Source organism: Diadema antillarum, unplaced genomic scaffold (genome assembly GCF_040938485.1).
Source record: "Diadema antillarum isolate AM-2024a unplaced genomic scaffold, OU_Dant_1.0 seq00000355_RagTag, whole genome shotgun sequence".
NCBI classification, from domain to species: Eukaryota; Metazoa; Echinodermata; class Echinoidea; order Diadematoida; family Diadematidae; genus Diadema; species Diadema antillarum.
The window spans coordinates 182,419-199,503 of NW_027271361.1; the positions used below are offsets into that span (position 1 = coordinate 182,419).

At 39.3% G+C, this 17,085-nt stretch overlaps 1 protein-coding gene across 2 annotated transcripts in view; it reads left to right on the top strand.

Annotated features, from left to right (window-relative positions):
* Nucleotides 1-13,275, top strand: part of LOC139731056 (GTP-binding protein Di-Ras2-like) — a 96,988-nt gene extending 83,713 nt beyond the window's left edge. For both annotated transcript variants that reach the window (XM_071641935.1, XM_071641936.1), the window contains exon 2: nucleotides 11,695-13,275. In XM_071641935.1, the coding sequence (XP_071498036.1) occupies nucleotides 11,695-12,324 (630 nt within the window). In that variant the 3' untranslated portion in view covers nucleotides 12,325-13,275. The remainder of the gene's footprint in view (nucleotides 1-11,694) is intronic.
* Nucleotides 13,276-17,085: the final 3,810 nt, after the last annotated feature.

Consider the following 17,085-nt stretch of genomic DNA (forward strand, 5'->3'; position numbering starts at 1 on the left):
TATAAACTATCCGCCTTTTATGTTTTAATTCTATTCCATGTCACGAGTAGTGTTGAGGTCACTCAGGCATGCATGCTCGCCTCCAGTCGAGCTGGAGTATTGATTTATCTCGTGCGACATCTCATTGTCTTCTCCACCGGAGCAGCGGAGGATGAGTTCCATCCGATAATCATCTAACCTCCGATCAAGGATATCGGGGAAAAAATATGTATGGATTTAAAGGGATGGTATAATATTGGTTGAGGTGAAGATTCATCTTTTAACGTTTTGCGATATTTTCAGAAATCACTCTCTGAAGTGTTACAGAGCATGCAATCTCAAGCGGAATTGAAAGTTTATTTAATTAAAAATCGGTTTTGAAATGACTGAAATATCTAAAAGCAAGTTAAAACAAAGCGATCCCAATAAAAGTTGTGGCCTGTCGCATTTTATTAGGATCGCTTTCTTTGGATATCTCGGCCATTTCATGACCAATTTTCATCAAACAAACTTTGGGTTCCTGTAAGAATTACATATTCTTTCATATTTCATAAGAAGTTTTTCTTCATCTCACCAACACACACACACACACACAAACGCACACAAAGTTGGAAACTTGCAGCCCCATCTAAACCAAAACTAACCATCCCTTTAACAACATGGTGTGAGAAAGAAAGAGAGATAAAGAGAGACGAAATATTCGTGCGAGTGTTATAGTGTATCAACGAATTTCCCATGATAACTCTAGATCATAATCACCCGATATGATTTAGACTCGTCATGCCCCTATGTAATTTGGAGATCAACAGAAATTCCGCATGTTGTCGCCCAGTGAGACCAAACTCACGTTCTGCATATTCAGATTGTTCGCTGGAAAACCATGTGGAATTTATATGGCTTGAATCAGTATGTTGTTTGGTCCACGAATGATTCTTTTATCGCGGTATATCCTTTTGAATGTCATTGCCCATAGGCACGTGTGTGTATACTCACGTTTAACCGACCTGGGCTCTCTTGAAAACAATGGGATGTGCTAGGTATACGTGCTTTCGTTAGTTTTAATGTGAGAATATTCGTAAAGTTATGATGATAATAAGAGATAGAAAGAAACAGGAACATATTTTGGTGTTTGTCTTGATCATAAATATAACATGATAAAGATGTTAATAATCCATGTACGGCTTTTCTGCTCCAACCAATTTTGTAGTTAATTGGATCTGCACAGGGCGTGAAAGTCTATCTGTTTTCACTCTTTGCCTCCGAAATATGGTCTGTTCTACAGATTTAGCACATGGCATGTTCAGTTTCCACGAGCAGTGGGTTATACTAATAACCTCTTCTGATGATGATGATGATGATGATGATGATGAAATCATCACCAACACTGGATCACTTTCAAACAAAATTTGAAGACCTACTTATTTTGATATCCCTTGATATGCACTGGACTTTTATTGTCACTGCCTGGTATTTGTATATATTTATCTCCTATGGCGCCCGGGGATGACATTAACATTCATAGCGCTTTGTATCCAGTGGAAAAGGCGCTCTTAAAATATCTATTTTTACCATTATACTAATGCAACGTCGTGCTAGTCGGAAGGAAATTCTCTACAGGAAGTGGAGATAGTGCAAATAATTTGCAAGTTCCAGGGTGCATGATTACGGATTAAATATCGAAAGAAATGTTTATGGGTGTAGGCTATACCACTTGTTTGTTTCCTTGTCCATTGTAGAAGATAGCATAGCTGGATTGCCCATATTTAGTTACTAGCTGGTCTTCCATGGGGTCCAGTTGGATGTGAGGAGCATATTACCGGATACTCAAAGCAATGACAATAAGCCAGGTCTCAATGATAATAACTACAATGAGATGGAATTTGAATCTCTTACCAGATGATTTTTCTTCTGGATTCCGGGGAAAAGATTATACAATGTATCCTAAGTTATACAATTTTATTTTGCCCCCTTTGTATGAGAAAAGCGGCAGAGACAAAGGCAAAAAGATTTAGATAATCGTTGAATTTTTGTAACAAAGCTAATCTCGTCATCAGCAACAGTGCATTATGCTGAAGTATATAAATGGTACGCGAAGTATTATGGATTTCTGGCCACGGGTGCTTTAATGCGGGTTTTCAAAGGGAATTACCTACCTGTCAGTTATTCATGGGTTTCGTAGGATCGGATTTTCCCTCCATGAAATATTCATTTCCGGATCCACAGATGTCGCCGACGAGAGGATTCGGCGACGCATGTTGATGCCCGCATATTCAACTTTTGTTTTGTCCCTTTAATTGGTAGTTTGCTTCAGGGAATGATCTCGTAAGACGTGATAATGTGCTCCGTTGTTCAAACGTCTTCAATATTCCCGTAGGTGTGACTAAAGCGCGGAATCTGTTAGTAGGCTTCCGCACGTATTTTGTTTGATGTATGGTTCTTTCATATTTTATTTATGAAATAGCCCAAAAAGAATCAATTTTGACCCAAATCGTATATGGGTGATGACAATCGCCTCGAATTAACGCGGACACAAACCTATGAATATTTGTAAGAGTGTAGAAAGTGAAATCATAACATCAAGTGTGCATATAATAATAATTCCTCACTAAAAGCAACACCCAGGTGTAATGCGGTGACGATGTTTATCTTTGGTAGATGTTAAACTACTGTGGATTTCTACTGCGTCGGTGCGGCAGTGAGAGAGATGTCTAAATATATTGCCAGCCTTTTAATTTTTAGTTAAATCTTCTCTCCACTTCTCTAATCTTCCATCCCACATACAGCAATCTCTAAAAAATGAAAAATATAAAATAAAAAACACCTTCAATGGCTGATGATGAATAATATGATCGATGCAATATCGTCTACGTCAATTTCCTCGTAATTGAATAAGTTTATAAAGACTAAAACCCGATGTTAGAAGCTATATAGTGAAGGAAAAAAAACACGTTTAAGTGGTAATTGTTGATAGAGGGCCCAAGTCAAAACCGTCTTGATGATGGTGCCTGTTGTTGTTTTCTTTGTGTGTATATCTCTCTGTGTGTGGGTGTAATATTATATATATTGATACAAAGGGGTTATAGTTGGCGAAACGCTAGTAGACAACACAAACAGGCGTCCCTGGGTAATGAATAATCCCTTTGCCCACGGATATTTTTGTTATTTCATTCACTAAAAATGAAATCCGTGAAAATTCATCAAATTAAGAACAAAGCTCTTTCTCCCAAAGGGAAACGAGCTCCACGACGTTTTGAATGAATATAGCTGAAGCCATATCAGATAACTTTCAAAGATTAGGCGTTCCTGTTTTTCCTTACTTCTGCCATGAGTTTTACAGAACAAACAACAAAAAAATACCGTAATTATCATTCAGTAGTCATCATAGGAGCCGCCGGTTAGTCTACATTCTAAGCGTCATTTGTGTTTTGCCATACACGGACCCCTGCGACAGTATTTTGTTTATTTACTTCATTAGCAGGGGCGGATCCAGGAATTCCGTAAAGAGGGGGCGCGTTTACAAAATTAAAGGGAGGGGGGCGCACGCACCCCCTCCCCCATTTTTTTCTTTTTATTTCTTTTTTTTTTCAACAAAAAATAAAGGGGTGCGTGCGCCGGTTGCGGTCCTCCCTGGATCCGCCCCTGATTAGTATATAATGTAGACACAGATAAGCCCATAGCAGACACACAAATCAACTAATGCTATTTTGATGGCATCTGCTTTGCAACGCTTTCGTATTCATGTTCTTGTTATGACATTAACCAGTTGATATTCTAAAGGCAGTAACAACAAAATGATTACTTCTAAACAAAAAAAAAAATATCATCTCAGTCCAAGTGGCAGTTTTCATTATTCTAATGTTCTTTTCCAGAGGGGCCCATATTTTACAAGCTCTGTCTTTTTAGTGGGTCCCTCCTTTTTTCGCACTTTAAGCAAGGTTATACATGTACTTTACTTCGACCACTTCTGTTTCTTTTTTACTACAATGTATGATTACTATAAGGTCTTCAATTATTGTACAGGCTTTTCATTTCACAATTTCTGTTTACCTTATTCTCTGTTATCTAAGGAAGTGTAACATATATGTTTTGTCGAAAAATGAAATAAACTTTGAATTGAATTGAATTGAAATTGAATGTTTTGAAACACTTAGATTCTTCAATTTCACGTAACTTTTTCCCCCTCAATGTCTCCTACCCATGATACCTGCACTATCTTTTGAATTTTTGGTTTCATGGATTGTGTTGATCGGAGTCAAAGGGTCTAGCAAAATCAATATAAGCAATTGTATATACAATTATTGGCTAGCCAAGAACTTTACTCATCCTATAGTTTTAAGACGTTTGGTTTCACTTGAACACTCTTCTCCAAAAACAACAATGATTGATAATTGAAATCACTGTGCTGGGTAAAGAGCTTAAAGAGAAAAATTACGAGATGATAATGATTCTCTTCGGTAGATTACAGGTGTTGACAAATTGGTGGCTGTTAACTAGGTCTTGTGTGTTCAGCATCTCACGCGAAGGAGGGGGGGGGACATAAGATTATATTTAACCCGGTTTTAGGTTTACCCCCTCTTCTTTCATAACGAACAAGTGCAACACTCCCCAACTCTGCTCACTAATCGAACATGCCTGACAGCGTCTCCCCTCCCTCCCCCTTAACTTTTCATCACTTTCCACCGGTGTCGCTCCTCATTATTCCCCAAAGACAAAAAAGGTAGTGCATGTGCATCTCAGCGAACTTCTCTTCCTCTCTTCTCCCTTTCACCTCGCTGTCCTCCTAGATACCTTCCTCAAATTTTCTCCTCTGTCTCTCCGTCCTCTGTGGTCTGCATTTCACGCGCCGATTACTCTCGCATAGATAGCGGAGGCACTCAAAAGCAAATTGCATTTTCACCTGTCTTTGGCTCCCGATCTTCTTTCGGGCTTTGTAATAGGTCAAGCGGCGCATATGTATACTCGCCGGTGCTTCTATCCCCCCCCCCCCCCCCCACCTTCGTGTTAGCCGGCTAAGTTATAGCATATAGCTACAGAGCGTCCAAATATCGACACCTTAGCTTGGTGGTGATAAAAAAAAGGTGACAATGTGACATCGCTGTCGATTTCATTGACAAGTCGTATTTTCAATCGTCATGATGTATAAGTAAGTTCATTTTCTTCTGTTGATACCCAAATATTGCTGTTTTAAATGATTTCCGAGACTGTAGTTACGTCGCTTTGGCTAGTAACAACTGAGCTCTGAGTAATCGCACCATCTCCGTTATGATCTCTATATAGTTAATGCGATCAATGCGATGTACTGGGAAATCAATCTCACATATTCCACTGTATAGACACACACAAAAAATAAATGTATTTAACTAATATCTTATATTACATTTTGTACCCTCGTTATTTGTGTGTGTGTGTTGTGTATTGTTCACGTACACTCTACAGGTTTGAAAATTCTCTCGCCATCGTGTATGTACGATTGTTTCGTTTTCATAGTTTTGCAGTATGGATAGCTTAATCTAATAGTCTTTGAGCGGTCAGTAAGAGTTGCCCTATATTCATCGATTAAAAAAAATGGAAGTCACATCTTTACTCCTATCGACATAGGTTTGTCGTCCCTTGCGAGTCATGATAATGTCACGTGATATAAATGAGGAACGATCGTGATCAGGTGATACGGTTTTGTCTGACGTACATGTATTGTTCCCTCACCATCATTATTCTGCAAAGAGACTCAGATCCTGCTAGAGTGGGCTGATACACTGCTTCTAATGAGGTCGAACCTCGCGCAGGGGATTATTAAGGACATGGTCTTCCTTTCCCCAATAGCTTTCACCCTGAGCTTGGTATTGTGAGAAGAATCCTCACCCCCCCCCCAAAAAAAAGGAGTTTTCTCTGCTCTACATATACCACACACATGGCGTATTCCCCTTCTGCGTCGCAATTTCAATAACCATGCAGTCACAAGTCTTGGAATATTGGAATATTGGAACCAAAGCAAGCAATATCATTTAACACTGGGTCATCTTCACCCCTGTTAGGGTTAAGATATTAATAAAACACGACATAATAATGTGTTCTATTCTATTCCATTCCTCTCCTTTCCATTCCATTCCAATCCAATCCAATCCATTCCAATCCATTCCATTCCATTCCATTCCATTCCAATCCATTCCATTCCATTCCATTCTAATCCGTTCCATTCCATTCCATTCCAGTCCAATTCATTCCATTCCATCCCATTCTATTACCTTCCATTCCATTCCAATCCATTCCATTCCAGTCCATGTCATTCCATTCCATCCCATTCTATTACTTTCCATTCCATTCTATTATTTTCCTTTCCGTTCTATTCCATTCTACCCGATGCCAACTGGTCCAGTTTGGTCATAGGGCGCCGTTTTCTCTGGATGTGCGGAAGTATACGTACTGGTGATTTAAGGGCAATGGAACTCAATGCATAACGTGGATTTAATAAATGCAGAATTGCACCAGAAATACTAAATGAAGAACACATCAATAAAGTTTGAGGAGAATCAGACAATCCGTTCCAGAGTTATGAATGTTGACAATTTTCGGTACCGCTATATATGGCCAGATAAGGTGACTTCACCTCTTTCTGATGTCGCAGTTTGTCAACGATTTTAGCTTGAAAGTATGAAGAGAAATTCATTTTTTTTTATATATATAGCATAATTACAGAGCACTTTCAGAAGGCAAGGTGAATGATTATTACCCCAATTATACGTCAGTAATAAGGGAAAGGAATGTGCACTTTTCTCACAAAATGGAAACTTATGCACAATGTAATTCCTTTCCTGAGATGAGATACAAGCAGAACTTTATATGTTGTAATTTTCTTTAGAATTTCTGTATGTCTACTTCATGTCCAATTCTTATTTGCCCTGCACATTCGTTTATGCGTCTTGTCCTGGGCAACGTATTATTGATGTGATAATTCTGTTACTTTTATTATGTTGTCACGTCATTCAATGTTTTCCTTTGTTGTTTGATAAACTTCAATGAATTCAGTGATGATGATTAATCTTTATATCGTCCCAATATACCGTAGTGTCGGGAATCAGACAAACCAGAGGAATAATAAAACGCGTAATTACATGCTCAGATAAGACAGTATGTCTGTTTACATAGAAAATACCGAAGGAGGAGGAGAAGGAATCGTGTCTGCGTATTTCAATCGAAGATAGGTGTTTTCATATGGCTTCGAAAAGCGGGAAAATATATCATTTCGGAAGCAAAGTCAATATAATCTCTACATTTAGGTCTAGTTAAGATTATGGTTCTATTGGAAACTGACCACTTGTACGTCAAATACGGGAACGTCGTTGTTTTGAGCTGTATCTAGGAGTTGTTAAGCAGTGCACGAGCTGATGGCTCGTAATGTAGCTTCTCTGAAACTACATTAGTGTAGTAGCTTTCAAGTGAGAGTGTGTTGACACACGGCAGCTTCTCGTGTGTGTTGTGTTGAAGCACCGTGTATTCAATATGCGTTCTCCTTCTCTGTGCATTCGTGCCCGTGCTCCATCACCGCGCTGATATAAATAGACTGGTGCCCAAACCCACATTGACTCGCTCAGTTAGAAGCGCCATACGATATTGAGCGGCGGAGGGGAGGGCAGAAGGGGTCACCTACCTCGACAGGGGCTTGCTTACTCATTTGTTTAATGTCAGAGTGCACATGGATTCTCGTCTGTTCCTCCGGAAATTGTAGAAAAGGGGGTTTGATTAGCAACTGTGACCTTTGTTCTAGTCTGTCCGTTCTTCCAGACTGCACATTAGTAGACTTGTCTGTAGTTTACATGCATGTGCATTACATTAATCCCAGCCCAAAGCTCTCTTTGGTGTTCGACACTTGTGGAAAATGGAAACATAACATTATTCGTCAGAGTAATATTGATTTCTGGCTGCCAAAACTGACATAATGGTATAAAAATGTCTGGATTTTTAAGTAAATCGTTTTCTCCTTCGTATGTGGGATTGTACTCATCATGAACGAAATTGGATTTCGTTGAATGAGTTTCGATTTTTCTTTTTGCAAATTCCAATCACATGATTCTCATGAAATATAATGCCCACATGCGCACGAACACATCCATGTGTGAGGTTATAGTTTGTGTATCTCTCATTCACATATTTTGATGGGTATTGTATGACCGTATCATAATGTTTAGGGCATAGGAGTAAAGAGATACATAATATTATGTAACAGTGTGTTAACTCAATTTACCCGACACCTCTCCATACGCCGTGGATGCTTGTTTTCCGTCCCGAATTCCAAATGAGCACAGCTCGATCTTTAAGGGCCACACTCTAGCGCGCAATGAGAGAGTTCGTCGGTGTGGCGGAAATCCGAGCAAGAGCTATATAGCCTACCTGCCAGTCGGCGAGTTTTTATATCGTATAACGAAATACAATGCTCGCAAGGATGTAACACTCCTGGGTGTATAGTAAGATTATCATCGTCAGTGTGCTTCATCTTACCAACTGGCCAAACTACAGCGTGCTCAGAACTCTGCTGCTCGGGTCCTCAGTGGAACATCTCGCTTCTCCAGCATTACCCCAGTTCTAAAAAATCTTCACTGGCTACCAGTATCCAAGAGGATAGCGTATAAAATTCTTCTTCATACATGGAAAGCAGTACATTCTTCAGCTCCAAAATATTTGCAAAACCTTGTTTCAGAATACGTCCCTGGCAGAAATCTCCGTTCATGTAATAATAAACAATTAACAGTTAAAAGAACAATCTCGACTCTCGGAGAAAAAGCCTTTGTTGCTGCAGCCCCATCTCTCTGGAACGCTCTTCCACTGAGGATCCGATCAGCAGAGACCATTGAAACATTTAAAAAGCTTCTGAAATCACATATGTTCGCATCTTGTTTTGATTGAATTTTCAACGAATTGCTCATTGAGTGTATATCTCTATCTATCTCTTTCTTCTTTTTCAACCTTCTTATGTACAATTATGACTACGATGTATGTTATTCTTTGTGTAATTACGTCCCTCTGCGCCTCAGAATAGGCTACTAGATCGAAGGCGCATTACAAATGCTGTACTTATTATTATTATTATTATTATTATTATTATCATTATTATATGGAATGACATACAGGATGTTATCACAACACCAACTTTTAAATGTCATGCCATTGATATCAAAGTTCTTCGTGCATAGAAGATAGATGTATATACCCTATAGTCGAAGTAATAATCAAGACGAGAAGAATTATAGCCAACAGACTGGAAGTAAGACTATGTTGGCGCATGCTCAAGCTCAATGACGGCTTGTGACATCATCATGTGACATCTTGATCCGGGAACCCGAGATATTCCTCTCCCGTACCCTTAAAAGCACATTCATTTGGACAATACGGCAACATCGACTATGTTGTCTCTTTACACAATCATCATTTGATTCCGCTTTTTCCTCTTTTTTTTAAAGAAATGTGTGTCACATCGTAAATCAAACAGTTTCGTGGTGTTTATGAGGTGATATGAACACTAGATATCCTCACCCGCGTTCAGATTCCGTACTGCTCTTTGTACATGGGAGGAATAATACTATATAATAATTATTACAGTCGTCGACAGATTTTAAATGGCTATGTTATATACTATTGGATAAAACCATAAATACTAGTAGTCATTTCTAATGTTGGGATACGCTGCTCTTTTGTGCATCGTCCTTTTACGCTAAAATAAACACAATTTTCTCGTGAGACAAAACATACAAATCCACAACAGCTCTCCGGGCGAGGGAGACGGGCTTTAAAGAGATCAAACTAATCGTTCATCCGGAAGGTAGTCACGCCCTTGAAGGCATGCTTTTTTCTATGAGGATTTTATAACATAATGCCATGCTGCAATTGCGAACTCACCATGCTAATCATTCCACTACTCTCGCTGCTAAATATAGAACTATGTGCCCACTCTTTGCGAAGCATTCGTGACGCCAATTTGGATATCAGGTAATGCGGATTTTGGGGGACGAAAAAGGGGGATAACAAAATACGCAATTAGGTTCGGTATAGCCAGGGGAGGAGATTCAAACCAAACGTTGTGTTTTGCGTATAAAGCTTCGCTAAATCCTCGCTGACAGGACGGAGCTGTTTGTTACGTCGTTGGAATAGGATCTTCGTGACATTTTCCGACAGGACTGATACACGCACTGTCGAGACCCAGTAATCCTTTGGCAACATTACAGTATGCAAGAACGCTGCCCTGCCCCTTGGGACGGAATTTGGAAAAGGGACTCTTTTTCTGGTCGCCGTGAGATTGAGGGGCATAGAAAGGGCATGTCTGCCATTTACTCGAGACTCCCTGCGAAGTCACGTAAAGCAATCAGCGAACGCCAGACGGAAGCGACGAGCGGGGTTACATAGCGAGGTACAGGAAGACAGCGCAAACATTATAGATATAGCCACCAGAGTCCCCCAAAAAGCATGCAATCTCAACACGCGACGCTGATCAGTTCCCTTATATTTCGTTACACGGTGAGAGATATAAGGGGAAACACGTGGACACCGTACTCTTCCCGACAAACGGACACATACAAACACACATAGTATTATACACACACCACACACATTCGCAGACACAAATTTATGTACGCCAATAAAGGGGCCGACGGAATAACATTAGCATGGACGAGTCTCTCCAAGCCTTATGTAAATATTTCCCTTCTATTTCAGTGGCATTTCACCTCGCTTGTTCTGACAAATCCATTTCCGAATTCATAAGATTGCATTACAGTATCATCAAGGTACGGATATTTCAACTGTAGAATGTTCTCAGATTGATTACCATGCCGCTATCAGTATTTGGCTTTCTCGACGTTGTTACCGATGGTGATTGGTGTGTTCTCATTTCATTTTTATTTCATTTCTGCAATTTGCAATTGGTGACATGATATAGAAATCTGTCACTTTGATAAAGTAATGCATGAAACAATGACGTAAAGAGTTAATTTCATGAAATCGTTTTCAAGCTTGTGTACAGAGAGCAACATGTAGGGAAAAAGCATGTTGCACATTAAATGGCAAATAAACATTCTATTCACAATGCTGAAGACTTGAATTACAAGCAGAACTTGACTTGACCGGCAGGAACACATGAGTATATTTTCAAAAATCCGCCGCACTTATTTATTCTTCATTATCACATTTTGTTACAGGAAGCTGTACAAAACCTAAAAGAGTTATTTTTATTTTTGCATGTGTTTGAACGTGTCTTTGAAGAAATGGCGTGCATTTTTGTCCATTTCTGTCTCGTCTTTTTCTCCCCATCAGCGATTACTGACAGCAGTCTTTTCTCATTTTCCAGCTAATTGCATTCCTATGGTGCTGAAAATTGTGGATAAGGCGATTTATATCCATTTTATTGTACGCGTACACAGGCACACACATACTCACATATCATACGCGAGAACATAAAGGCACACACACAGAGACAGACAGATAGAGAGACAGATCTGTATTCATATGCACATTCTCAGTGGCGCTTTGAAATGTATACTGTACATGGCTGGTTGGTTATATACCTAAGTATTCCAGAATTTTGACGAATATATTATGTGCGTGGCAAAGTAGATTTGAATTCGTATAGCTTGCTTGTCATTGGTTAAGGTCACAATATCGTAATGTGTCCATCAAACAAGAATATAGCCATAATGTTGATAATCTTTTTCTCTTATTTCAAATCTACAGCTTCCTCGTGATCGCAGCATCCGCTTGCGCGTGATGCCGGAGCAGAGCAACGATTACCGCGTGGTGGTCTTCGGCGCCGGCGGGGTCGGAAAGAGCTCGCTGGTGCTTCGCTTCGTGCGGGGAACGTTCCGCGAGACGTACATACCGACCATCGAGGACACCTACCGCCAGGTCATCAGCTGCAACAAAAATGTGTGCACGCTGCAAATCACGGACACAACTGGTTCCCACCAGTTTCCGGCCATGCAGCGGTTGTCAATTAGCAAAGGCCACGCCTTCATTCTCGTCTACTCCATCACGAGCCGCCAATCGCTGGAAGAACTGAAACCCATATATGACGTCATACGCGAGATCAAAGGTGACGTCGACGGAATTCCCATCATGCTCGTCGGCAACAAGTGCGATGACCCCAATCGAGAGGTCAGCATTCAGGACGGTATGGAACAATCCAAGTTCTGGAGCTGTGCGTTCCTTGAAACGTCGGCCAAGACCAACTACAACGTCAAAGAACTCTTCCAAGATCTGCTCCAGCTGGAAAAGAGGCGGAGCATGAGTCTTCACCTGGAGACAAAGAAGACGAAATCGCAGAAGCGCCGCGAGAAGCTGAAGGGCAAATGCACTGTCATGTGATGCCTCCTGAATCCTCAGGTGCATCCATTACGTAGATGCAGGTGACTATAAAATTTGCATCTTATACAGGATCACAAAAGAGTTGCTGGGAGAAGTGTGGAGATGCCACATTCATTACTGCTGTGAGTCAGTCACGAGATTATCGCGCCATTTTGTCCGATGTTTTGACAGCGAGAACGCGGATCCCGCATGCGGTTGACGACGCGACAAGAATTTCTTTCGCGTGCGCGTATAAAACGTCACAGACTGCACACTGTTAAATATCAGATGTGTCTGTGTCACACCCTTTGTCTACCGGCGAGATTTGGTTCCTGGTCCCTTCACTCCGTTGTCGTTCCCGGTTTCGAGTTTCACCGTGTGTCAAAAGAACTATAGTGCTCCAACCATTTTAGTAAGGAGGTGTCGATGATGAATATTACCTTGGTCCACTAGTTGAAAGAATATTCGAAAGAAGACGGCGTCCTGAGCAAATCATAAACTATTTACAGCATCGCACCACCGACCAAGCGTCTGTGTTGCACACCTTCCTCAAACAGACACATCTCATTCTGTCCATCTGCATGTCTGTCTATTTATTGCTTATCTGTTCCTACGTCCGTCTCACCTTTCTCTATTTCTGCTCTTCGATATATATTTACTGAGAGAGCACATATAGGACGGTTTCTTGGTATTGCTGTGAGAGAAAGTTTCATGGTGTTAGGATGTGTACGTTTGTCATACGAAATAACACACAGTGTTTCCGTGGTGCATACAGTTATAGATGAATATGTCGTACTGCAAATGAACTCTGTAAGTTACGTACTACCGTTGTGAAAACACAGGAGTTTCCATACTTAATTATGATAATGTGTATTCATTGTTTCACAGTGTTTTTTGGATCATGCATTCGAGTGAGGAATAAAGGAAACTTGACACAATTATGTCCAAATCATCATGGAGTCCATGCAAAAGCACAGCGTGTTTGTCATATGTGTTCATTACACAGATATCCTGCTTCACGTTTTCCCATTCTTTGTCTTTGTCCCACATTGTTTGGTAAAGTAATAATAATAGTGATAATGTCATCTTTTAAAAAATGAATTAAATCATATCAAAATTATGTCAAAACTCTATAGCGAATATTGAGAACAGTATTCTTTCTTCAAGAATTCTATAAAAAAATTTATTAAAAATTTCTATAAAATTTTTTTTTCTGTAATAAGGAGTACAAGACTTTAATTGAACTGCAAGATAGCGGTATTTGCACTGTACTTATTTAATGAATAAATTGTTTTCGACTCAGTGAGGATATAATCGAAAGCCCATGTGAGATCATCTACGATTAAAGTTCTCTTGATGAAAAATCAAATAGCGAATGATTGATTTTCATGGTAGATAATCTTTTCTGACTCAAAAAAAAAATGGATAGCTTCTGTGATAAGCTGATTCAGTGTTTGCTGTGTCGCATGTTGGTATTCATATATCTAAAGGTGATATCAGAACAAACAGACAAACAACTCTTTAAGAATGGTAGATTCAAGGTATGGCGACTACCGGTTATGATCTAAGCAATATCTATACCGTAATGTACAGAACGATTAATTTCTTGATTTGAAAGGGATGTTTCTATGAGACCAAAGACGGAAAAGACCAAGACATTGTATACTTGTTCTTACTTTCTGTTGAGTCGTGTTGGTAAGTTCATTCATTCTTTTTTTTTGTATCTTCTGTGTCTGTATGACTATACGTTATCAAAGTACAAGTGCAAAATCTAATTGTAGTTGATATTCAGTTATTTTGTGCAATATCACAGTAATGATAGAAGACGTTCTTGATGTGATGCCAGAAAACAAGTTTAATTGAAGAGTGGTGGGAAATGACTTGTGCATTATTTGTCTTTCGTTAATTCTCCTGAGATTCATATATGATAAAAAAGTTGTAGATATTTACTGTAAATTGACATGAATGAGATTTGTTTATTTTGCTATACAGTCATTGAATTTTTAGACGTTGATTGTATTTAATTGCACAATAGAATGGTGGAGAAATGGAATTGTTGTAACACAATTTCTCATGAATTTTTTTCATGTGCAATACGTCGCGGTACACATATCGGGATGAATTTGCTTGAAGAGGTTCTGTACAGCATATAAAACGTTTTATCGATGTTTGACTATTATCTGTCAGTATTTAAAGTGAGTGATTTTCCTTACTATTGACTCGAGAATGCGCTACAAGAGTGTCTAAGTTACATTTGATGTCATCATAGACATTGTGTGTTGTTTTCCTCAAGTGAATGACAAAGTCTCAAGGAGCAATAAGCACGTGTCAAAAATGTTCTCTTTTTTAAACTTTTATTGAAAGGCTTGTCTAAATTCAATCTCATACATTTTCCCAATTTTAAAAGAGAGGAATTAAGCACATGTTGGCTTGTTTATAATCGACAAAAATTCCTGCACACGGCGTACTGCAACCTCCAACCATTTGCCACTTTAGTTGCTTGAATTTATGATGGCTTAGGAGAGTATACTCAATACAAGGAAAAGCGGCTGTGCCATTATGGCTACGTCCATGATAACTACAGCTGACTTCCTCCACATCTTGTTTTGTCCATTTAATCATACCTTCTCGTCTCGTTCTCGCCCTCTTAATAAGTGATTTATTTATCAGAACTTTAAATGAAATCGTAACTTGAATGTTGGAGCAGTCATGTCTAGCTCACGCATTTTCAGTCCAGCTGTATACGGAGAGAAACGTGCATAGGTATCAGACATTAACGACTATTTGCAAGTGATGTATCTCCAAGTCCCAACTTAATTCATGAAGCACACGACCCGTATTTTTGCCAGTAATGTTTACTTTCTGACGCATTGGCCACTCGACAGAATGCACGACCGATCATTTTAAAACATCAAGCCTGCTTTCTTCACTTTCAATGCATTCTTCCGACGTCTCACAAACATTAGATCTTTGTCGTTATCCAGGCGTATGATCGCTATCGCAAACGAGGTGCAGTCTCCATGGCATTAGGGTGATGTGGCGTGAAATAACTGTCGACCAAGGCCGGAGGAAAACGATATAACGTGGAATTCTGAATGTTGAGGTCACTACATATTATATACTATGCCTGCAACTCAAACGACTTTTTATCCAAACAGCTCAAATCACCCCGCATTCCCTTCACCAAAAGGGAAGGCAACTTTCATGGACTGCGATCAGTATGATCTCTAAATGCTACTTAGCTTTAACTGGAACACGAAATATGTTACGCATGGAATCTTTGGAAAGAGTAGATTCAATCCTATTCTCACTCCATCCATCAGCAAATTTTGCTATGTCAGTTTTGCACCACTGTATGTCCACAGAAGACGAAATTTTCTTTTGCTCATGGTTTGGTATGACTATTTTCTTGTTGGTTTGCTTTCGAATCGCTCTTTGAATTGTATTCGTTGAACAGCCAGCGTTTGAAATTCAAGAAGTGCTGCATTATCTCAGACTTACGGTTTGATTTTGGACGTATAGACCATAAAATACATGCAAACTACTGATGAAAATGGGTGTCAGGGTTTGATGACTGACGGTGCTTTTTTCAGTAAAAGGTACACAGTCCACGATGTGGTCTTTACCACCAGACCCTTTTTATTTTAGCTTTGTTAAGGCTATTATGTCCACAAATCAAGTAATATTCAAATAGTTTGTATTCTTTTATGACAGTTCTGCAGTAAAACGAATTGAATACACCTGCTCTTGAAATCCAAGGTCAAGTATAAAGACTTCCACTGCACTAATAGACATCAATTTAGCACTAAAAAGTAGTGGAGAAGACACAATACTAGCTTCAGATGCAATATGCTATTTGCGAGGTGGTATTTAGTAAAACAGGGTCTCTTCTTTAAGAAAAAAGAAAGAAATAGAAATAAAGAAATTTGTTTACGCATAGGCAAACTTACTGTATCGCCTTAAATGAGGAGAAACGCTGCACCTGTCAATATCATCCCATCATGTGCAGTTAGGTGCATGCATACATAATATCAAATCAACATTATGTCGTCATCATGACGACATTGCCATTTTTTCTATGGAATGAAAGTTGATTTACGATAACATGCCGTAATTTCTTGTCCTGCTTTACTCTCAACACATGTTAACTTGCTGTTATATTTGTATCGTCTTGACGTTTGAAATGGAATAGATTCAGATATCCCTCCTATTAAAGACGTCATATCAAACGACCAAAAAGAAAAAGTCAGCAAAATTAATCCCCTTTTTTTCGAAGATGAAAGTCTATTCCTTTCTAACCAAGGGCAACAGAAAGTAACAATTCTTCAAAAATCAGCAAACCACCTGTCGACTCCACGCCCAACCCACACACGACGAGAAGTAGAAACAGCAACTGCATAAGGTAGCGGCAACGTTAAACCATCAAGCCATTTGGTGATTTTGCTTCAAAACTGATCATCTTATTATCACCAAATTGGCAACTTAGAATTCAAATGCATAATGTTTCTTTTTCTCGGAGAATGGTTTAGATGGAAGTAGTTAGACCCATCCTTGGCTCAATTTATCAAAGCTGCGCAAAATTATGAAAATATAAGATTTTGCATTTTATTTGCCATAATGCTAACATAAATCTTTTGAATGTGTTGCCAATTTCAGGATTAATTATACATATAGCCATTTGAAACCTTTTGATAATTTTTCACCAAAATAAACGATGGTTTATGACCAAGGGAGGGGGGGGGGTGCTTAAATGAAAGATTTTTTTTTATTCTACCTCTTGAA